Source organism: Bufo gargarizans, chromosome 6 (genome assembly GCF_014858855.1).
Source record: "Bufo gargarizans isolate SCDJY-AF-19 chromosome 6, ASM1485885v1, whole genome shotgun sequence".
Classification (NCBI taxonomy): domain Eukaryota; kingdom Metazoa; phylum Chordata; class Amphibia; order Anura; family Bufonidae; genus Bufo; species Bufo gargarizans.
The window spans coordinates 387,674,117-387,698,219 of record NC_058085.1 but is presented as its reverse complement, the minus strand read 5'-3'; the positions used below and the strand labels follow the sequence as shown (position 1 = coordinate 387,698,219).

The 24,103-nt window shown below is 45.9% G+C and overlaps 1 protein-coding gene across 2 annotated transcripts in view; it reads right to left on the bottom strand.

Moving 5' to 3' along the window:
- Positions 1-3,243: 3,243 nt before the first annotated feature.
- The window catches only part of LOC122940994 (ubiquitin domain-containing protein 1-like), a 50,869-nt gene continuing 30,009 nt past the window's right edge, over positions 3,244-24,103 (bottom strand). Inside the window, exons 1-3 of one of the 2 annotated variants that reach the window (XM_044297965.1) lie at positions 19,184-19,307; positions 13,960-14,187; positions 3,244-4,672 (exon numbers count right to left, since the gene is read on the bottom strand). In XM_044297965.1, coding sequence (XP_044153900.1) covers positions 4,287-4,672; positions 13,960-14,134 — 561 coding nt within the window. In that variant the 5' untranslated portion in view covers positions 14,135-14,187; positions 19,184-19,307 and the 3' untranslated portion in view covers positions 3,244-4,286. Of the gene's footprint in view, positions 4,673-13,959; positions 14,188-19,183; positions 19,308-24,103 lie in introns of those variants that run through there. The other variant, XM_044297964.1, reaches the window with a different exon arrangement.

The following is a 24,103-nucleotide window of genomic DNA, read 5'->3' as shown; positions in this document are numbered from 1 at the left end:
TGCTGTTGCCACCTCACCACTCAGGTCTCCTCATGCTACTGCCACTTCCCCAATCTGTGGTCTCCTCATGCTGCTGCCAAATCAACACTCTGTGGTCTCCTCTTGCTGAATAAAAAAACCTCTGATTTTGATTCAAAATACTGGATGGTTTCTTGCACCGCGGGACATCTTCTCTGCTGAATCCACTTATCATCTGAGAGACCCCAGGCATCCCTGACCAGAAGCACCTACATTTTTGGCTGTACACCATCCGTTTAAGCGGGGATCTAAATAACCCCTGATGAGCCTACACTAGAGTTGTGCCTACGTTTAGCACAACTACACAAGGTGAGCCTCCTTTTTGGAGACATTTTTTATCAGATACGTACGTTATTACCCTATGGTACGCCTTCTTTGTGTTTCCTAGCCGAACACTGCCTGCACAACCATTTGACCTCACCACTATGTCACTGGGCCACTCTGTGGACTTCTCATGCTGCTCCCACCCTCCTCACTCCATGACTAGGCCACCATCTTGCCTTTTTGGCCTGGTTGACATCATTTATTTGACCCTTCTTCTGATCTTTCAGAAGGGAGGAAAAATGAGACGCACAACGGATCCTGTCTATGTAGCAGCTGTAAGGCCTGTATGACATGGTCCCTATTTTGCATCAGAATTGGCTTATGATTTCGGGTACAAAACACAGAAGACATGCAAATATTTAATTCAGGTGTCATCTCTGTTTTGGATCCACTCCTGTTTTTTTTGGGCTTTAGCAATACTGATGGATTACTGACCAAATGCTGACCGAGTGAAGGCGTATGCTCCACAGTCATCTGCATGTCATACTGACTCACAGTATTATTTCACTACCACAGCAGACTACGCGCGTTACTGCAAGGCACAGTGTTCTACACCACTATACAGGCTCTCTGCAGCCAGGAAATAGCCGTTTTTACTGCGATTCGCCACAAATAAATTCAGATAGAATCTTTTCGGAAAATTCTGCGAACGGGCCAAATCGAATTTTTTAGAAATTCGCTCGTCTCCAGTTAGCAGTAACAAAAGGAGTTATCCCAGATCAGACTCCCCATTAGCAGTGGCAGAGACCAGTTACAAAGAGCAGCTCTCCCTGGAGTGCCACCATAGACAACAACAATTAAAGGGGTTCTCCGGGATTTTCATATTTATGACCTTTCCTCAGGATAGGTCTTCAATATGAGTTCAGCAGGGGTCCGACTCCCGGCACCCCCGATGATCAGCTGTTTGAGTAGGCTGCCACGATCACAGCACCATACAGTGCATGTCACTTCAGCTGCTCCTAGGCCATGTGACAGATGAACGTGACGTCACTGGCCTAGGAAGAGGCCTAAGCGCTAAAGGAGTGCCACAGTCTCTTCATACTGATTGGTGGGGGTCTCAGGAATCAGACTGCCGCCAATTCTCATATTGATTACCTATCCCTAAGATCCCTGTACAATGCTTTAAAGGGGTTCTCCGGGATTTACATCTTGATGGACAGACAACATGGCTGCTTATTTCCAGAAACAGCACCACACCTGTCCAGGGGATTGTGTCTGGCATTGCAGCTCCGCTCCATTGCAAGTAAATGGGCTGAGCTGCAATACTACATACAACCTGTGGACAGGGGTGGTGCTATTTTTACAAAAAAGCAGACCTTCTTCATACTGTGCCTGATTAAGAAGGCTATCCGAAAGGTCTAGGGCTCTGTGAAGGTTTCTACAAAAGATCTCGAAGGGCCCCTTAGAGAAAAATAAAAATAAAAAATTATGGGGGGAAACCCCGGCCTACCCAGTACATATGCATCAATGGATTCCCAGGAAATGCAGAATGCAAAGTGAAACGCCCCAGATTTCTGATGGATTTATGTTTTATGGGTTTTCTTTTAAAAAGGGACAAAATTTTTACGAAAAAAAAAACTAAATAAAAAAAAATAAGTCACCCTCCACCTCACCCACAACTTCGATGTCAAGTGTTTAATATAGTGCTCACCGTGACCACCATATTTCTCAATGTATTCACACCGGACAACTGGCATAAATGCATTGATTAATCTCCTGCTTCCCTTCAGTTATAAAACTGTCCGCCTACAGCCACCACTAGGGGGAGCTCAGTGCATTGGAATGTATACAATTACCATGGAAGCTGTAAGAATCTCTTTGCATTTAATTCATAAAGAGATCACTGTCAGGACCCCCTTAGCAGGTCCATGGTCTGCCTCCATTGAAGGTACACCAATGGCTCTGGGTACACCAAGGGCCTTCTTTCTGTACTCCGCCAAACCAAAAAAAAAAAAAAACTGTAGTGTTCTCATTGACAGATATAATATTAGCTTATGGGATTTAAAAAAGGTCTTCAATGGCAATTGTGGACCCATCAACCAAAAAGTGAGCATGCGCCTTTACAGATGCCCTGAGGTTCGGTGCTACAGGAAAAAGTTTGCCTGCGTACAGATTATGCATTGAACTCCGTAATAACCAAGTATGCAGTAAGCTCCCTCTAGTGGTGACTATCGAGAATAGTGAGGTAATTAGAAAAATGGAGCTATAAAGATGCATTAAAAAAGGAGTCCGTGAGCAGTTTTGACCCCTCAAAACTGCTGACAGAGCCATGTAGGCAACGGAGAAAGCAGTGTATGCACAGCTATATGCATGGTCATGCTTCCTGCATGACTGAGACCAGCAGTCAGTTTGCAAAATAATGGACTTGCTGTATATGATGCCTGTCCCAATGTCTGCTCTTCTGCTGAGGTCACGTACATTGGTCCCTGGTTTGCTTCTTACATTCCACTCCCTCAATGTAGGTGATGTCAGCAGTAAAGTATGGTACAGGGGACTGGAAATCTAGTGGCTGCAATGAGCATGTGCAAATCACAGACCCTGCGCATGCGCAGAAGACACTCAAAGAAATGGATTTGTAGCTGCATGCATTTGAAAGCCTATTAGGATAAATTTAAGGGGGAAGGGGGGGGGGGGTTGCCCTGAAAAATGCCCCTGGTCTTATGTATGCTGGGAGTTGTAGTTTCCAGCATCAGGCTGAAACCTCAAGGCAGGAGCCGAACCAATAAATGCATCTAACCCTGCCCAGAAAACCCCTTTATAAAAAGGAAATAAAAAAGTGTCCTTTTGGGACTTCTGCCGAACAAGTACAGTATATGTCAGAAATATATTTCTGGGGTCTATGCTGTCCCTAGACATGATGTGAACAGGGCCCAAGAAGTAAAGTAGAAAGGACGTAAATCATTTAAATACAAACAGTACAGTTTTTATTAATTAGGCACAACATATTCATTGAAACATTCGTTGTCTATGGGCGTAAATCTCACAAAAGATGGCGGAACGAGATCAATACAAAATAAAAAATTTAAAACAACTAAAATAAAAAAAAGTTACCTATGGACTGAGCCCCAACATTCTTGTAAACTGCTGTTACACGCTTGGGTTAGGAGTGGTATTTAGAGGGGCTACACATGGCAAGGTCACACAGATTGTCCCATTGTTCCAAATAAAACCCAGTAGATGCTTGGCAACTACAAATGAAAAAAATACGCCCAAACATTTTCATGAGCATTTCACGCTATATTAAAAAGAAAAAAAAAAAAGAAAAAAAATCACCAGAGTTCTCCTGTTTGGTCGAGATGTTGATTAAAAAATGATTCTATAATTTTGCTGGGGACAGTTGGATCAACACCAGATCAGCCCCTATTACTGACCCCAGAGCAGCTGCCAAAGCCAAATCTATCCTTCAGGAGTCTAGGTCCGCTGGATGACAGCGCATGTCTAGGGCCGTAACACCTCCACAGACTAGGACCTCTCAAGGGACCGGATTTAATGGCGATTTATTTTTATTTTTTTATAGAAATGCCAACAAATTTTCTTAAAATTTTTTGAATAAAATCAACCTATGCTATTTGTTGCAGTATTGCTGATCTACTGACCATCCAGGTTACTACACACAAAAATATCCACCCCATTGTCCTGTGCCAATTTAGAGAGTAGGTCAATGGTTGCAAGCATGCGTCCAACGTCATCTTGTAGGAGGTGGACCTCGTGTGCAATCAAAACCGATATAGTGCAGCATTTTGGTTATGGGTTTGAGGGACGGGGGGGGGGGGGGGGCTGGGTCACCTCTCCCTCTTAATCCCATTGCGTCTCAAGCAGACCAGTCATGATCGAGAAAAGGAGGACGAGAAAGGAGAGAAGGACCTAGCAGCCAGCCTTTCGTTGCCTCCCAAGAGTCTCAGTATCTCAGACATTCAGATCGAGTAGGTTTGAAACGCGCTGGTTCAGTTCTGGATCTCCGCTGGTTGGTTGACAATAACTTGTATGACAAAGTCCTTCTGAATTTTAGTCTCCTGCAGTTTCATCCTGTCCGTGAGGAGTTTCCCAGAGAAGAACCATCGCTGCCAACAAGTTTCGATACCCTCCACGGAATGCAGCTGCTTCTTCAGTTGGCCGATAGTGTCCGTCATACTTGCGTTAAGTTTAACGTCTTTTCCAGTGGAAAGACGGACCTTGAGCTGGAATTCCCGTCTGTTTTTGGGGGCTGGTTCGGGGGCATCTGTACCGTCTTCATCACTTCTTTCCATGATGAGGTTAACGGGAGGAGCCAGGCAGTACACCGGGAGCTGGTACCGGGTTCCAAGTTCATCGTAGCATTCTGTTAGAGAACCTGAGAAGATCAATGGATTGTTGGTCAATACATGTCATTGGGAAGGGCGTATGCCACATTGATTCACCATCATTCATGCAATTACATATACTGGAAAAAAATAAATAAAACAAAAACAGAAGCCCCCAAATCTAATGACCTGGCTTCTGTTTTAGTATAAGAGTCTGTTGGCGGGAGATTCCCAATAAACCGGGCACAATGTCTTGTAGGTCTAGCTCAGCTGAATGGAATGATACGATCAGTTGCTTCATTCTGGATTAAAAGGACTTTTTTTAATCCATATGGAAACGGAAACTTAAAAAAGGTAAGAATATTGTTACATTCCCTTTTCTCAGATTCTTTTTTTCTAAAGTCTGGAAACGCCTTAAGAGGATGTTCACACGGAGCAGACACACTGTGGATGCGCCTGCACTACCTGCAAAGTGGATGGGGTTTTAAGAAATCTTTTTGACATGTTAAGAAAAACATTCCACAGCGTAAAGTGACCTGTGGTGCGGATTTATGCTTTCGCGCAGGGCCAGCGCCAGCACCCGACATACCCGGGACCACCGCGCAGTGTGTGCCAAGAGGGGAGGGCTGGGGCCCTGGCAGTCCCCATCCTGATCCCCGAGGAGTAGACGCACGTTCTGCAAGGAACATGTTTAATAGTAGAAGAAGGAGGGGGGAGTTGAATATTTGCATAGAGGCGTGGTTATGCTATGTAACCACGCCCAACACATTGGAGCTGCAATCAGGGGGGAGGAGAATCCGAGAGGCCGGCGCTCTGTTAGTGTAGAGCGGGAGGAGCTGGGCACCCGAAGCTGTGCTCCCCCATGCTCTGGGACTATAAGAGCAGTAGGTCGGTCCTGGATCCCACCGGACACTCTGCATGGAGTCTGATCCCCCTGCTGGACTGGACTGTGACCCTGAGAACCCCTCTGCTGGACAGTGCATGGTCTATATCACTTCCAATATATCTGTAAAGAATAAATCAAGGCAATTGGACGTACTGTAGATTTCTTGAAAACGTTTTACTCGTTAAACGTTTTCAAGAAATCTACAGTACATCCAGTTGCCTTGATTTATTCTTTACAGATATACCATGACCTGGATAAATGAGAACCTTCACAGATATATCACTTCCAGATCTGGAGATTTCAGGTTGCAATGAAGTTGATAGGGAGATGAGCTGTGGCTTCCCTGCACTTCAGCAACGATAGATATGTTAGGTGGCAATTGGTGAGGAGTTGGGGGGGGGGCATCATACTGTGCCCCCCCATAATACAGTATAATGACCCCCAGTGCCCCCTTTCAGTATAATGATCCCAATGGCCCTCCATACAGTATAATGATCCCCTGTGTAACCCAATTCAATATAATGACCCCCCGTGCCCCCTATTTTGTATGACCCCCCGTGCCCCCTATTTTGTATGACCCCCATACAGTATATTGTCCCCAGTGCCCCCTCCATACAGTATGACCCCCACTGCAGTTTCATTGCTGAGTAATTTGCGCAAAATACCACAAGGGGGCCCACTGTGTCTTTATCGCCCAAGGGCTAACATGAACCTGGAGACGGCCCTGCCTTCACCCTTTGCACTGTAGACTTTGACTCCAAGGAAGTCACTTCCAAAAGGTGGCGCTAGTGAGACACTCTTTTCCTCTCTGCAATGAATAGGGTGTAATCCACAGCAGAACCTGCAATAAATCCGCAGTGGACATTCCACCCTGTGCGGCCGTACCCCTTTTTGTAACTTTGTGCAAATTGCAGAGCAAAAATCTATGTCTCCGACCCCATTCCAAATTTCCAGGAGACACCTTTTCTATACCAGGGGTCAGCAACCTTCCGCACTCCAGCTGCAGTTAAACCACAACTCCCAGCATGCCCACTTACTTGGCTGTACTTGTAACCCCCATAGAAGTGAAAGGAGGATTGTGGCAGCTGGAGTGTCGGAGGTTGCCGATTCCTGTTCTATACCCTTCAAATGCACATGGTCCTCTCCTCTGAAATCTATGGGTTAGGGCTCATGCACATGAACGTGTTTTCTTCCAGTGTCCATTCCATTTTTTTTGCGGACCGTATGCAGAACCATTCATTTCAATGAGTCCGAAAACACCTCCAAAAAAACAGACGTTACTCCGTGTGCATTGCGTTTCCGTATTTCTGTTTCGCAAAAAAATAGAACATGTCCTATTATTGTCTGCATTACAGACAAGGATAGGACTGTTCTATTAGGGTCCAGCTGTTCAGTTCCGCAAAATATGGAATGCACATTGATGTAATCAGTATTTTTTGCGGACCACAAAATACATACGGTTGTGTGCATGAGCCCTTAAGGATAGACTTTAATGAGGAAGTCTGTGCACAAGAGCAGCCATGTTCTGTATTCTGCGTTTTTCACGCAACGCAGGCCCCTTATAAATAAATGGGGGTGCGTGAAAATCGCAAGCAAGTGTGGATGCAATGCGATTTTCACACATGGTTGCTAAGGAGACGAGAGATGAGTTACCCGGGACCCCATTTACTTTATTATATTCCATTATAACTTGGTTATAATGAATAATAATAGCATTCTTAAATTCAGAACGCTCAGTAAAAAGGTACATTGTGGGGTTAAAAAAAAAAAAAAAAATTAACTTGCCTCATCCTGTTGTTCACGCAGCCGGGCTAGTCTTCTTTTTCTTCTTGCAGGACCTGGCTGGAAAAGGACCTTTGGTGACGTCATCGCACTCACCGCGTGGTGAGCACGATGATGTCATCGAAGGTCCTTTGGCAGGTCCTGAAAGAAGAAGAAAGACGAGCCCGCTGCGCGAACAACAGGATGAGGCAAGTAAATTATATATTTATTTTTTTAACCCCTAAAGCCACATTTTAGTAAGCATTCTGTATTACGAATGCTATTATTTAATATTTTCCCTTATAACCATGTTATAAGGGAAAATAATAAAATCTACAGAACACCGAACCCAAACCCAAACTTCAGTGAAGAAGTTCGGGTTCGGGTCTGGGTACCACAGTCAGTTTTTTATCACATGTGTGCAAAACGCATTGCACCCGCGTGATAAAAACTGAACATGGGGAGGGGGGGATAATCTGTGCACCGTTATGGGGAGGGGAGGGGGAGGGGAGAATCTGTGCACCGTTATGGGGAGGGGAGGGGGAATCTGTGCACCGTTATGGGGAGGGGAGGGGGAATCTGTGCACCGTTATGGGGAGGGGAGGGGGAATCTGTGCACCGTTATGGGGAGGGGAGGGGGAATCTGTGCACCGTTATGGGGAGGGGAGGGGGAATCTGTGCACCGTTATGGGGAGGGGAAATCTGTGCACCGTTATGGGGAGGGGAATCTGTGCACCGTTATGGGGAGGGGGAATCTGTGCACCGTTATGGGAGGGGAATCTGTGCACCGTTATGGGGAGGGAATCTGTGCACCGTTATGGGAGGGGAATCTGTGCACCGTTATGGGGAGGGGAATCTGTGCACCGTTATGGGGAGGGGAATCTGTGCACCGTTATGGGGAGGGGAATCTGTGCACCGTTATGGGGAGGGGAATCTGTGCACCGTTATGGGGAGGGGAGGGGAATCTGTGCACCGTTATGGGGAGGGGAATCTGTGCACCGTTATGGGGAGGGGAATCTGTGCACCGTTATGGGGAGGGGAGGGGAATCTGTGCACCGTTATGGGGAGGGGAGGGGAATCTGTGCACCGTTATGGGGAGGGGAGGGGAATCTGTGCACCGTTATGGGGAGGGGAATCTGTGCACCGTTATGGGGAGGGGAGGGGAATCTGTGCACCGTTATGGGGAGGGGAGGGGAATCTGTGCACCGTTATGGGGAGGGGAATCTGTGCACCGTTATGGGGAGGGGAATCTGTGCACCGTTATGGGGAGGGGAATCTGTGCACCGTTATGGGGATGGGGAGGGGAATCTGTGCACCGTTATGGGGAGGGGAATCTGTGCACCGTTATGGGGAGGGGGGGGGGGGGAATCTGTGCACCGTTATGGGGAGGGGGGGGGAATCTGTGCACCGTTATGGGGAGGGGGGGAAAATCTGTGCACCGTTATGGGGAGGGGGGGGAATCTGTGCACAGTTATTGGGGAGGGGGGGGAATCTGTGCACAGTTATTGGGGGGGGGATCTGTGCACCGTTATTGGGGGGGGGGGGGCGGGGGGGGATCTGTGGATGACACTGATATGAGGGGTGCGGGGGGGGGGGGGGGAATCTATAGACGACACTATATAGCATCTTATGCTATATGTGCCATCCACAGATCCCTCTCCCCATAACAGCCCCGGGCCCGCTGCAGACTATTCCGGCAGTAACTTTTACTTAGCGCATCTTTATTACCTTACAATGAAGCTCCGGTAACAGGCAGAGCGAGCGGCGGTGTAGCGTCACTCACTGACGTGACGCGCCTGCTCCGCCCACTTTGTGAATGAAGGAGGCGGAGCAGGCGCGTCACGTGAGTGAGTGACGCTACACCGCCGCCCTCTCTGCCTGTTACTGGAGCTTCATTGTAAGGTAATAAAGATGCGCTGATTTAAAGTAAACCACCCGCCCGCATAGCAACAAATCGGCGATTATTTGATAACTGGATTCGTCCACAACTAATCCAGTTATCGAATATTATCGATAAAGTCGATTAATAGTTGCAGCCCTAGCGTATTTACATATCGACATATTGACACTTTGAGAAGCGCATATTTCTTTCAAAAATAGGAGCAGATCACTCCAGAAGAAAGCAGAACAATCTCCCTTCCCCGGAGTCATCAGATGAGATACACAAGCGGGACGCAGGTCGGGGTGGAATGAGTCTCATGACTAAACATGTCGCTGATCGCAAGGGTTTTAAGGCAATATTTTTGGGAAATTCCCACAAGTATTTTGTCTGCAGAACCAGCAAAGAACAGGTTTTGAGGTGGAATTTAGGTTTACCCGAGCCCCCATACCATATGACATTTTAAATACTGGTGTCTTCTGTGCCAGAGGAGCTTTTATACCCCGTAGGGCCTGGGTGCGACTGTTACCTCCACCCCCACCCCACCTTCCCTCATAGCTACACCCCTGACTCTCTTTAGCAAGGGCAGAATGGTTATAATATGGCTTTTTGCATGTTCTATACATATAGACAGACGACTGAGACGTTCCTACAGTCCTCACCAAACAGCCCCCTATATCTCAGCTTCGTGGCACGGTGGGTACATTTACAGCAAGCTTAGACAATGTCTAGCCAGGGGCGGTAGAGCCCTCTGGGCTAAAGTTTTAGGACCTAGACCCAACCGGATCTCCTATCACAACCGCTAAAGGCTATGGAGACAGGCGAGCCAGCAACCCCCTTAGACACGAGGCCATGCCTTGGATACGATTGCCAAAAAATCATCTGGGAGTCCCCTCTTTTCCTTTTCGGGTCCCAAAAGCAAGCAGCATATACGCTAGCCATGCAAGCAGTGGCTGAACTAGAAAATGTTGTGCGGGATTGAAAAAAGCAGGGGCTGGACATAGAAGGTGGTGAAGGGCCCTCTAGGTGCTGAGACCTGGGGGACGCTCGGTCTGCTTTTTTTCTAATCGGTTTTTATTTTGGGATTGCAGATTTTTTTATTTTTTTTCTTGAACAGGATTATGGGGGCGGCCATCTTGCCTGAGCTGTTCTTAACAGCATTTAGAAAATTGCTTCACGGCAGCCCCATGGTCCATAGACACAATGGTCAGGAGGGGACGTCACCGACTTCTATGGGAGAGTTTTCTGGGCATGCTCTGTGACCTGTGCAGAGGTAATTGTACAGGGAAGGAATAGATAAGCTCTGACAATCTCCTATTGTAAATGGTAGATCATGTCTTATCTATACACAGGTGATATCATTACAGGCAGGATTAGAATGACAGATAAGCAGATAACTATAAAGTAAAGTGATCTGTACAGACCAAGAAGTGGCGCCTAATATTTGTCTTAGTGGCTGGTACGGAAAACTGCAGGATTTTATGTTTTTTGTTTAACAATGCCAAAAATTCTTTGAAAAAGTTAAACATAACAAAAAAAAAAGTGATTTAAACAATAGGTCATTTTCTGATAACACATTCCCTTTAACTAAAATCAAGTCCTGTGTTTAACGGTCTACTTGTGGTGGGACTACAAAACCCAGCAGGCTCAAACAGCCTAGTGTGAACATACCATGAGGTGAGCAGTTTCAGCTGCTATAGTTAATCTACTGATTAAAAAAAAACAAAAAAAAACAGCTGCATAACAAATAGCATCCATGGGTGGGGTGGCCTGGGACTGAGGAACCACATGCCAATTATATTCAGTCATAATCTGGAATTTTAGGGGTTGTACAGAGACAAAGGGCGACTCCTGTTCGTACAACCTGAAAAACCCAGGGGACATTGCTGTGTATAGGCGGCCATACGTATTCAATAGTTGTCGGTGAGCGATTGTTTGTCTGACACTGCTCTCTCGCACCCGATCCTTCTCCGATGGTGCTCCCCATAGACTGCCATATATGCGGCTTCAGCTGACAAAGTGTACAACAGGGATCAGCAACCTCCGGCACTCCAGCTGTTCAGAAATTACAACTCCCACCATGCTCCATTCACTTCCATGGGAGTTACAAGAACAGCTGTGAGATGGTGAAACAGCTCATTGTCTGAACTCTGTGTAGATTAAATTAAATTATCTGGACGGACATTCTGCTGTTTGGCCACAAGATGCCGCTGTTTCCTAAACACAGCTAACAGACTGCCTATATTTTCATATTCATGAGAGGTGCAGTTAAGGAAGCAGCCATCTTAGGCTGGGTTCACACGGGCGAGATTTCCACGCGGGTGCAATGCGTGAGGTGCATTGCACCCGCACTGAATCCGGACCCATTCACTTCTATGGGGCTGTGCACATGAGCAGTGATTTTCACGCATCACATGTGCGTTGCGTGAAAATTGCAGCATGCTCCTCTTTGTGCGCTCATCACGCAACGCAGGCCCCATAGAAGTGAATGGGGCTGCGTTAAAAATCGCAAGCAAGAGCGGATGCGGTGCAATTTTCACGCATGGTTGCCAAGATGAAAGTCAATTCACTGTATTATTTTCCCTTATAACATGGCTGTAAGGGAAAATAATAGCATTCTTTAATACAGAATGCTTAGTAGGTCAATTGAGGGTTAAAAAATAAATAAATAACAATAAATTAACTCACCTCCTCCTAGCAGCCGGTCTCTTCTTACTTCTTTAATCATGAGCTGCCGGCTAAAGGACCTGTGGTGACGTCATATCACATGGTCCAATCACATGATCCATCACCGTGGTGATGGACCATGTGATGAGCTCAGTGACGTCACCACAGGTCCTTTGACAGGACCTGAAGAAAGAACAGGAGACCGGCAGCTACGCGATCAATTGGAGGAGGGGAGTTAATTTTTTTTACATTTTTTTTTTAACCCTCAATTGACCTTCTACTAAGCATTCTGTATTAAAGAATGCTATTATTTTCCCTTATAACCATGTTATAAGGGAAAATAATTACATCTACACAATCTTGAACCCAAACCTGAACTTCAGTGAAGAAGTTCAGGTCTGGGTACCACATTCACTTTTTTTTATCAAAACACATTGCACCCTCGCGATAAAAACTGGGTACCTACTCGTGCAGATTTGCCGCAATGCACCTGGGACGCATCCTGAGCCAAAATGTGACGCCCGTGTGAACCCAGCCTTAGAGGGAGCTGAAACTGAGGAACTGTGTGAGCAGAGAATCCAACAGCATCCAGGTGTGACAGCATCCCTCAGTGACCAGAGCTGCAGCTAAGTGAAGCTGATCATGTTCAAGACCCTGATCCTGTCCAGAGGAACGAGGATTGCTTCCAGGAACGCTGATTAGATCTGAGGAGCAATGCTACATACACTGCGGGACCACATGCTTGTTGGAGAGGCATTTGTTCTGTTCAGAGTCACCAGCGGAGGCAGAGCAGACCCGGGTCGGTAAGATCGTGCACGCACCTCATCACAGTGTTGCCGCCTAGAGACTGAGACCAGGCCTGTAGTTAGTTAGCACAAGGGTCACAGCCTTCGGGCTGGGTGTATGTAAATTTATTGTATGTTCCCAGCATTTGGGGTTGTGTTTATTGCTACATTTAAGTAAAATTCTGTTTTGGAAAAAGCTGGTGTTGGGGTTGCTTTTCTCGTTCGTGACTTCACTGTATCCTGAGGAGCCCACCCCGGTACACGGCCAAGCAAGTCTGCATGTTGGGAGTTGTAGTTTCCAAGCAGCTGGAGTGCCGGAGGTGTGGGCGGGGCTGTAGTCATTAATACTTCATGATGGATTGTATTTTGGCAACAGAGGTTCCCAAATTTCTTCAGGCCAGGACATCTCAAACCTTCTACAGACCACACTGAGGAACCCGGACCAGTTGTCAACACCAGAAACTTGCCAAGTTCTCCCACACTTTAAAGGGACTGTCAGCAGGACAATGCTTTGCAGGACTAGCTCAGCTCAGTGTAATGATGCTTTTCACTTAGCGATCCGTTGCTTCATTCTGGAGAAAAAGTACTTTTAACTGCTCATTTGCATATGGATTAAGTGCACTGAGGGTGGGTTCCAAGCCACTATGTGCACCCTTGCTCCTCCAACTGTCACTTTTGGCCCCTCCCTTACATTTTTACTGACAGGGCCAGGGTAGATGACTATACAGGAACTGGGCCCTGTCAGAGGATGGAGGGGCTGGAAGAGGAAGTAGGAGGAGCAAAAGTGCAGTGTCTTGGGCCCGCCCTCAGTGCACTTAAGTAGTCATTTGCATATGGATTAAAAGTACTTTTTCTCCAGAATGAAGAAATGGATCACTGAATGAAAGGTATCATTACATTCAGCTGAGCTAGCCCTGCAAGGCATTGGGGGGTCATTTATTAAAGACCGGCTTTTCACACCGGTCTTCGATATCCCCTGTGCTGCCGGAGAATGCGCCAAATTTATGACCTCATCATAAAATTAGGCGCACTCTGCACCAGTCTGAGTCTAGATTGAAACAGACTCCAGTCCGTGACTGGAGTAGATTACAATCATCATTTACGACTGAAAACAGGCGTAAATATTACAAAAAATTGCAGGGGGCCAATGGCCGGTCCCCTACCAGTCCCCAATGTCAAGGGTGGAGGAAAAACGCTGCATGCAACAAAATTGTCACATGGGCGTTTAAAAGTTCTTACAACTTTTATTTTATTTTTTTGGGCAAAAGCTGGCGTAAAGAGTCTTCGTAAATGCCCCCACTTTGCCCAGGAGGAGCAGTGACCGCCAAAGGTTTTATTTTATTTTGGTTTTTTTCTTACCGTGAGGTAAAGTAATACTTGCTCCATCTACGATCGCCTGCGCCAATTCGTGATTGTTAGCTTCCGCCGCGTAGGCTGCAGCTTTTAGCGCGTCCCAGATTTCCTTACGTCCCTCAAACGCCGGTGCGGTGTCCCAAAACTCATCCCGCTTACTGTGCAGCTGGCCTTCCGTCATCGGGTAGTCGCTCTTCCACCTCGGGAGCTCTTTCTTAAGGGGCTCATTGCGACCTGGTGATAAAATAAAATCGGATATAATCATCTTTAAAACAACCACATGCCATATAAAAGTAAAAGCTACAGTTACAGTGAAAAAAATTAAATAAATAAATGGCATCCATTGTGTGCATCCATTTTATGTCTGTGTATCCGTTTTTACTGGCCGTTTTGCATCCGTTGTTAATGGCAGTTAGACGGGTGCACTCCTATCTCAACAGCCGACAAAAATGGACCCAATGACTTCAAAAGGGGTCCATCTGGTCGTGAAAATGGGACATCAGATTTATTTTTATTTTTTTACAGATGCCATTTACTGGCCAAAAAAAAGGCCATGTGAATAGCCCTATGGACTTCAATTGGTTCCAAAAATGGCGTACAACAGCCGGCCATCACACCGCCATTTTTATGTAGCCTATAGCTGCTAGTGCTAGAATGTCAATCACCCATCCACCAGCCCAACACCTACAGCTATGGAGAATTATTTTATTACAGTATTACAGATTAAAAAAAAAAAAAAAAATGGTCTTTTATTTATTTATACATACAAGTTGGCGAGGGGCGTTTGGCTCAGGGTGGACTGCATCTCCCAGTCATACGGACCTAAAGAGGACTTTTCACGGCTCCTGACCAGTCAGTTTTAGTAACCACTTGCATTCCCCATGTAATAACAGTTCTGGAGCATCTATTCTTATCGCTCTATGTTGTACCGTCCCTCTATTATTCCAAGCTGAAATTTATGAATGCATTTTCCAGTAGTTTGCAATGAAGGTCCAGCTCGGCGATACCAGTTGAGGACGTGTCTGTGACAATGGCAGCATCAGACTGTGCAGAGACCCCCCCCCCCCCTTCCCAACTAGTAACACCCATTTGGACCTTCATCTAACAGGAATAATAGAGGATTGACACAACAGAATCATAATAGAGGCTCCAGAATTGTTATTACATGGGGGATGCAAGTAGTTACTAACACTGGCATGTCAGGGGAGGTGAGGGGTCCCCTTTAAGCCAGCTCTGCAGGTTGCCACCAAACACGAGCGGGAGTTACCAGCCGCTTAAAGGTCACTTCATAAAACCAAAGTATTTATAGCTCGGCGGAGGAAGCGGGGAGTAATCTGCAGCATCTGAGAACAATCAGGGATTACACGCAGGATCTGACCGGGCAGGGATTACAGTGATGCAAGACCGGCCACTTCCCTAATAAACCAATTATAGGTAATGGCTTACCGAGATGCCTCCAGGAGGCGGTGGCTAATGAATGAAGGGCTGCATTTCACGTACCGTATATGAATGCACATATAAACCGCTTACTGTAACGTAAATGCCACAGATGGACTTCATCATCCTCATCATCGCCCTGGAATCCCTACGGAAGTCACAGCATGCGGCATCACCGCTGTTCATTCATGCACGTGATCTTACGGCATGCCATTATAGCAGTACATGCATTATACCGTCACATAGCCGCTTATTTCTACGACACACTCAGTCTGGGACGCACACGTGCAATCCGGTTTTAATAACGGGCTAGCCTTGCCATCAGTTTAAAGGGGACCAGACCCCTCTCCTGACATCTGTTTTAGTAACTTCCCCAGAAAACAATTCTATTGTATCTTTTCTCATAACTTTGCATTGCGCCATCCCCTCTGTTAATTCTCCTGGAAACGTACAAATAAAAATGGCAACTGGGTGTAACTATTACCCTTGTCCGAAGGCTGCTTCCCCTACACAGTCAGCTCTGGTGGGATAGCGCCCGACTATGTAAGGTCCTGTCCAGTTGTCAGTTTATTCATAAATTTCCTGGAGGAATAACAGAGGGACAGCATCACACATAGCTATAAGAAAAGATGCTCCGGAATTGATATTTCAAGTGGAATATAATGATTTCCCAAAACAGACATGGAGATTGGATCTCTAAGCTTCAGACATGGGGTTCTGCGTGGTACATTTTACAGTGAAGCTCGGACATATCATGAAGGGGGTCATCTAATGCAGAGAACCCTTAGCGCCTATGAATATAATTAAGGAGCCCTAATCGAAGGAAGACAATATCCCCCGATCCCGAGGAAAAATAACCTTTCCCCATACTGCTTATTGCTGGAAAGGCCGCCATTAAGGGTGGGTTCACATCACGCTTTAGGCCTCCGTTTGGCGTAAAAAAAAAAAAAAAAAAAAAAAAAAAAGAAGAACAATAGCTACAAAAACGCAGCAAACCACGGTCTTGTATCCTGCAGAGTCCGGTAAAAAATGTAAATAAAAGTATACTTTATTATTTTTTTTACAATGGTAACTTTGGTATTGTACGGCATCAGTCTGAGGAATCTGTTTAACGTATACGTTTTTTGTATACATTAAACATTAAATCGGAAAAACGTGATGTGAACCTAGCCTAAAAAGAAAGGTTCTAATCCTGGAAAGCAAAGGGTGTCCAAAAATTCATACATCTGTAGGTCCCAAGATCCATCTAAATTACAGGTAATCCAAAAGCAATTTAAAAAAGGGTTTTGAGAACCCAGAAGGCGCCATAAATCAATCTTTACTTCACAGACCAAACCTATAGGAGAAAGTTTGTAATATACTTCACCGTTGTGAAGTTGCGTGGATCGCCTCCCAGGAACAGAGTCACTTGACGTCCTTTATCAGGTTTCTGTCCTTGGCTATTAATAGGACGTCACTTTCGCTGTGGACAGGGCCAAAACCGCTGCTCTTCCTGGCGCATGCGCCGATGATTCAGGAGTGCGCATGCACCAGGAAGAGGAAAAATTCTGGTCCCATCCACAGCAGAAGGGATGTCCCAGCCATAGCCCAGGACAGAAACCTGGGAAAGAACGCGACATCGGCAGAAGCTGGACGAGCATCACAGGACCAGGTTCCCGAGAGGCTGCTCCAAAAAATTTCACAACGGTAAAGTATATTACAAACTTTCTTCTACAGGAGAGTTATGTGTAATTAAGGAGGAGGCGTGGTTCCAGAGGACCCCCTTAGTATCTCCACTATTCCCAACGAGGCTTTGTTAATTCTCATCAATGAAGTCTACCACAAGGTCTTCTCTGAAGCAGAAGGACACGAGTTTTTTCATGTATTTCGGGAGTAAAAGCATTTCATTGGGGAGGATAAAAGACGGTTTAATTTCAAGCTGTGCGCAGCAGGAATTTACCGCCGATTCGGAGAAATCAGATGCATCTACAAGGACATTCCTTCCCTGGGGCAGACGCCGTGTAACGCGGCCTACAGCAGAGCTTGAATGAGAGCGGCCATACAGATCATGGAGGGGGGGAATCATAACTCAGCAACTATGATTCACCCTACATCAGCTCTAACCGGCCGCATACTGCAATCATTTACTACTACGGAGAAAAATAGTTCCATGCAAATTAAGGTTTTTCATCCAGAACCACATATAAATCATCCCTTTAAAATTCTATACAACCCCCCCCCCCCCCACCCCCACACACACACCAGACGGTGTTACTTAACCTATAATAGCTATTGCTAGTTATCTGCTCTCCCCACGTCCTAAAAGTGGAGCATCGTTTCTTAAGACTCTGCATTGTGATGCTGCTCTATTATTCCTCTTGGAAATGTATGGATAAACTAGAAATTGGGCGTTTGTTACCTTTCCTCCAGAGCGTGCGGCTACAGAGGCTGACTGACTGTCAGACTGTGTGGGGACACACCCCATTGGCAAGGGGCATGGTATCACCCCGTCATCGATTTATACAGACATTTTCAGGAGGAATACCAGAGGTTCTAAGACAGGAGGCTGTTTTTATGGAGGACGCATACAAGTAGTATACCAAAAGCAGACTTAAGAACTTACAGCTACTCTTTAAAAATGTATAATTCCCGCTATCAGCATGTGGAATCTATAGTAGAGACCTGCTTGTCGTAGCGACACCAAAGAAATTTAAAGGTGTTGTTCAGGACTAGAAAAAGATGGCCGCTTTCTTCAAAAAAATAATAATTAATTATATACAGCTCGGCCGTGTTCACGTCAATGGAGATTAGCTGCAATACCAGGCCCAACCAGTAGGCAGGTGTGGCGCTGTTTTTGGAATAAATCAGCCATGTTTTTCTTATCCTGGACAACCCCTTTAAACTCCCCATCACTGTGGTTGTGGTGCATCATGTCTGAAGATAACAGGAGCTATATGGTTAATAACATTGAGTTCAGGAATATTTCGAAGGGGGGGGGGGGGGGTTTCCATTTAACGATCCAAACATCATAAGCGACAAGAAGTCTTTGAGTCGCCGTGTTCTAATACGTTTTTTTTTAAAATCTATTCAGCTGTTCCTTAGTAGTATCAGTTTTTTGGGGAAACTTTTTTGACAACCAATATGGCCGCCATTACTACTCGTCCTCCTGGAGAGCGACCGATCCTCATCATGAAGGGGCTGTAGGGCTAATTAAAGGGATGGTCACATCTCAAGAGTATATGCCCTAAATGTCAGAGGTGCAGGTCCCATATCCCAGGGACCCGCTACTATCTTAGGGACGGGTCCTCATCTCTTGGGCGATGCAAATGTAAAGGTGGTCGCGCACTCATTCTACGGAGGCTCCAAAAAAACAGACTTGTGTAAGTGCAGCAGGCTATAGTAGGAACTCCCAGAGAAGCGAATGGAGATAGCTGCGCATGCGCAGCCACATCTATAGCACATTCACAATGGCCATGAGAAAGGTGCGGGACCTGGACTTGTTGGACATTTATGCCATATACACACACACACACACACTCACCATAAATATTGATTTGGGACAATTCTTTTAATTTTTCACTTGAAGGGAGCTGAAGTTCCTTGTGCAGTATGGGGAGCGCCAAACGTAGCAGAAAACCCCAAAACGGACCAGGATGGGTGGGGTCCCATCAGACCCCTACAGATCATACTGCTATGCGTAGTACAACAGGTCGCAATGGTGAAAGACTCCATTGACTTCAATGGCACTACATGCTCGTCCTAAGGGATGTAACAGCGTCTTAGATGGAATCCCCCTTTAAGCAATTTTAGCTACCACTTCTTGCTGACCCGGTCTATCATATCCATGCCATCTGATTTCTGCCCTAAACGTCTAGCCGTGTTTACGGCCCTGGAACTGTCCGCTTCTGGCCAGTCGGTCACCTTCAGTGTCCTATGACCAGCCACCTCCGCTTGCCAAGGCTCTGCAGGGAGGCTACGAGGGTCTTTCCAGTAGGGCGCCGACGCTGGATGTACATGGGCTGAGAACGAATGCCAGGGAATTGCCGTCTGAGTAAACAAGGCCTTGGCGCCGGCGACGCTTCGAGCTATAAAATTAAATGACTTTCTAAGTATTTAAAAATAACCTGATAGATTTCATATCTAGTCAGATGACAACGCGTGCCCCATGCTGGCCGGGTGCCTTCTACCTCAAGCGGTGGGAACTTCACAGAAAGGGAAGGGACTCCGGTGGTTTAGTAGAAAATGGTCACAGCTGCATCAATATAGAAATTAATTTAAAGGAGTATTCCCATCTAGGACATTGGGGACATATCACTAGGGTATGTCCCACCTCTGGGACCCGCACCTATACTTAGAACAGAGCCCTCAAAGCGCCGGAGGGAGCACCGCACATGCGCAGACGTCCTCTATTCATTCCTATGGGAGCACCGAAAATAGCAAAGCTATGCGCTCGGCTATTTTCGGAAGTTCCGTTGAAATGAATGGGAAGCACACCACACAAGAGCGCCCACCTCTCCGTTGAACTTCTATGGGGCTTACGGAAAAGCGCTCCCATAGGAAATCCGCAAAGTTGCTGAAGGGAGCACCGCGCATGCGTGGCCGCCCTCCATTCTTTCCTAAGGGAATGCTTTTCTGAAAGCCCCATAGAAGTGAAGGGAGCAGTAGCCGCTCTTGTGCGGCGCGCTTCCCACTCATTTCAATGGAACTTCCGAAAATAGAGCGTGTTGCTTGGCTTTTTTCAGCGCTCCCATAGAAATTAATGGAGGATGGTTGTGCATGCGCGGTGGGCCCTCCGGCATTTTGAGGGCTCTGTTCTAAGTATAGGTGAGGACCCACAGCTATTAGACATTGGGGGCATATCCTAGCGATATGCCCCCCGACGTCCAAGATGGCAATACCCCTTTAAAGAGATTTTTCCAGGACCAGATGCCGATGGTGTGTCCTCATGATAGGTCATCAATATCAGGTCGGTGGTGGCCCGACAACCAGCACCCCAGCCAGTCAGCTGTTTCGGGCACCCACTGTCTCTAGAAACTATACTGTGGACGAAACGGTATGCAGATGGCGCCATACACTGTGTAGTGGCCACGTAGGGGTACTGCAGCCCAACTCCTAGTGAAATGAATGGGAGCTGAGCCATAGTACACCTGCACCGGAAACTGCACAGTGGACAGAGCCTTCCGTACATAGTAGAGTTTCTAGCACCGGCCTGAAACAGCCAATTAAAGGGTGGGGAGTCAGACCCCCACAGATCCGAGATTGAGGACCTATCTGGAGACTAGACCATCAATATCCAAGTTCTGGAAAACCTCTTTAAATCCAGCATTTGATAATCCAGAAAGTCCAAAATAACCTGGGGCTCGTTTCAAAGTTCAGAAGACTGAAATGAAAACATTTACAAAATTAAAAAGAAAGAAAAAAATAATATTTAACATAAATCTGACAATCCAGAATAATTTATTTCAGTTTGAAACAATAAATAAATAAATAAATAAATAAATAAATAAAAATACACCGCTGCTTTCCTCCAAAAATAAGGCCAGGGCCATGAGTCACGTCCGCTCTTGCAGATAAGCTCCACTGAAGTGAATGAAGCTGAGCTGCAATACCACACACAACCTGTGGACAGGTGTGGCACGTTTTTTTGGGGAAAAAAAGTGACTAAAAGCAATCTTTGCAGCGGCGCTGCAGAAACTGTAGGGATTTCCAAGTAGTTGGAGAATTACTGTACTAGGGAAATCGTCGTCTACATCATCTCTACACAGTTATATCAGATATGGACTCTGCAGATCCAGGGCTCAGAGATGGGGGAGGAGGTGGTTAGATTATCAGCCAAGAGAAACCACTGTGTAACTGAGCAGTGTCCCTGCACTGCCTCTACAGGAACAGTGGAGTATTACAAGATGTCTAATGAAATCAGTAGTGCATGGTTTTAATGGACGCTGGTGGCCCTCCCTAGAGGAGCCTCTCTCTACACTGTTGTCTCCATCTTTGGCCACACAGTGGACCAGGGGGAAAGTCTAAGACCATCAGTTAACACACACCTCAAATGTTGTTTGCTATAGCACAGGAGGCAGGGCAACATGGAAGCCACTGTGGTCATATAGAAGAACAATGATGTCGGAGGTAGGTTCACTATGTAAAAGGATATAGGATTATAAAGGTTACTGAATCCTTAAAGGGATTGTCCTATGATTAATATAAAAAATAAAATTGAAATCAGACGTCAGAGTACATGATAATCTCTTTCTAATAAAGCTGGAACCAGCCCCGTACCTCACATGGATCCAGACATCTCCCCATTTATTTCAAGCTGGCAGCTCAAGGGGAGTGTCCTTTCTGCTGCATTTCTACCTATCACAGTTCAGGGATCGTGTCCTTTCTGCGTCACCTCTCTCCCTATCAATGGGGATACTGTCCTTTAGGGCTCATGCACACGAACGTGTGGCGGCCGGGCCCGTATTGCAGCCCGCAAACAGCGGGTCTGCAATATATGGGCCCCGGCTGTTTCCGCACCGTATCACAGCTGCGGACCCGTTCACTTGAATGGGTCCGCACTCCGGAAGGTGCGGTGCAGAACAGAGGCACGGAACCCCACAGAAGCACTGCGGAGTGCTTCCGTGGGGTTTCTATCCGTGCCTCCGCACCGCAAAAAATAAAATAAAATAGAACGGCTGTGTGCATGAGCCCTAATGCTGCAGCTCAGAGTGGCTGTCCTTTCTGTTGCAGTTCTCTGCCTATCACAGCTCAGGGAGCATGTCCTTTCTGCTGCACCTCTATCTCCATCACTGTCACAGGTTCTAACAGTAGATATGGTGAAGGCCGCTGAAGGATGAAACTGAGCATGTGCATCCACTTCAGGAAGGTGGACTAAGAAATAAGAAAACAGCAGGTGGCGCTACACAGGTAGATTTTATTCAATAACTCAGAGGCTATACTCAATTTTTCATTACATGCAATTTAAAAAAATATTAAGAAAAATGTAGAATATTTTTTCAGGCGACAACCCCTGTTTAAATCCCCAATTGCTAATCAGCCTGTGGTCAACACGGCTCCACATCTACAGTCACTGAAGAGAAGCTGCTTACTCTTAGGACAGAAATTGATTCTCTGTCTCGTCTTCAAAAGGAGTCTGTGACTGGTTTGTTTTCAGATTATCGATATTTACGTTACAGAAAAAAATATATATTAAAAAAACAACAACAACAACAAGAAGTCATCGGGTTTTATGGGATCTTGATAACGGTCTGGTGGTAAAAATCTAATTCTAAGTGGCTTCTTCTTGGAGGAGATTTCATCTAGATAATTTAATTTCGCAGGAGGCCCCGCGGGGGAGGGGATTTGGCTCCTGTTGGAGAAGATCTGATAGATTTCCATTTTCTGTTTGTTAGTAAGCTGGATTATTTTGTACAAACCAAAATAGAGGCTCAGCCCTTAATAATAAAAATTGAGAAATATCTCACATTACGTAATGTCACGGAAGGTGTATAGAAAACTAGAAGACACAAAATGAAGATCCGACTGACTGGATCCAAAACTAAGGAACAAAAAGGGAGAGCCCTGCAACAGACCTGGCTCTCTCCCTAACTGCTCAGCCTATGCAAAAATCCCAATGGTAGATGATCGCATATCCTCGTACCTCGACTGTATAACACCTGAACACCCTATAATAGTGAGGGGACACAACCACCGGCTCCCTACACTTGATACGGAGGTAGTCCGGGTCACCTGGGATCCAGCAAACAGGAAAACACAAATAAATAAACAAAACTTATCTGTAGAAGACTCAGTAGTAGCATCCAGCATGCACACACTCCAGGAAGTTGTATAAACCGCAAAGTGATGCAGTATGGGAAGGGATTTAAAGGGATGCAATCAGTGCAACTACATGACAGCTGAGAGAGGCTAACGAGATAAGAAAACGAAAGCAAAACAAAAAGGAACCTCAAGGAGGAGGTTCTGAAGGACGTCTGTCAGAGCTTCTCAGATGTCTGGTGGTTACACGTAATTACCATGTATTGCTCAATAAGCACATGCCTATGGCAAAAAAACAGCTATATTAGTACCTGTAAAAAAAAAAAAAAGCCTGCATGAAGTCAATAATACACTTTATTGGCCAAATTCATAAGAAAAAAAAATACATGTATTAAAAACAAGTGCAGGGAAATAGCGGCATCAACCGGAAGGGGGCACAATGGTAACAATTCACACTAATCCAACAAAATGAAATCCAAGTTAAAGTGCAAAAAAGAATAATACAAGTATGTAAAGGACAGAATCAATTACCCATAATGTGCCTCCTCCGGGATGGCGCCAACCCCCGACGCGAGTTTCGGCGACCCTTCGTCTTATGAATTTTGCAAATAAAGTGCATTATTGACTTCATGCGGTCTGGTAGTTTTTTTATAGGTACTTATTTGGATTATTTTCAGCCCACCTTTTGTCCAGAGCAGTCGGTGGGCGGAAAATCCAAGGTTTATAGCTGCAGCAAAAGTGGATGAAATGTTAAAAATTCCATTTACAGTTTAATTCTTGCCAACAATCCCCACCCCCACTCATTGGTCCGGGAGATTATTGGTTGTGTGCACAAAGCATGCAGCATTTTTATTATAATTTTTTTTATTTATTTTTTTACTAGCTGCACCCCTTTTAGAAGTCACACCTACTTTAATGGGGTTTTCGGGGAGTACAACATTGATGACCTATCTTCATCAATATCCGATTGGTGGGGGTC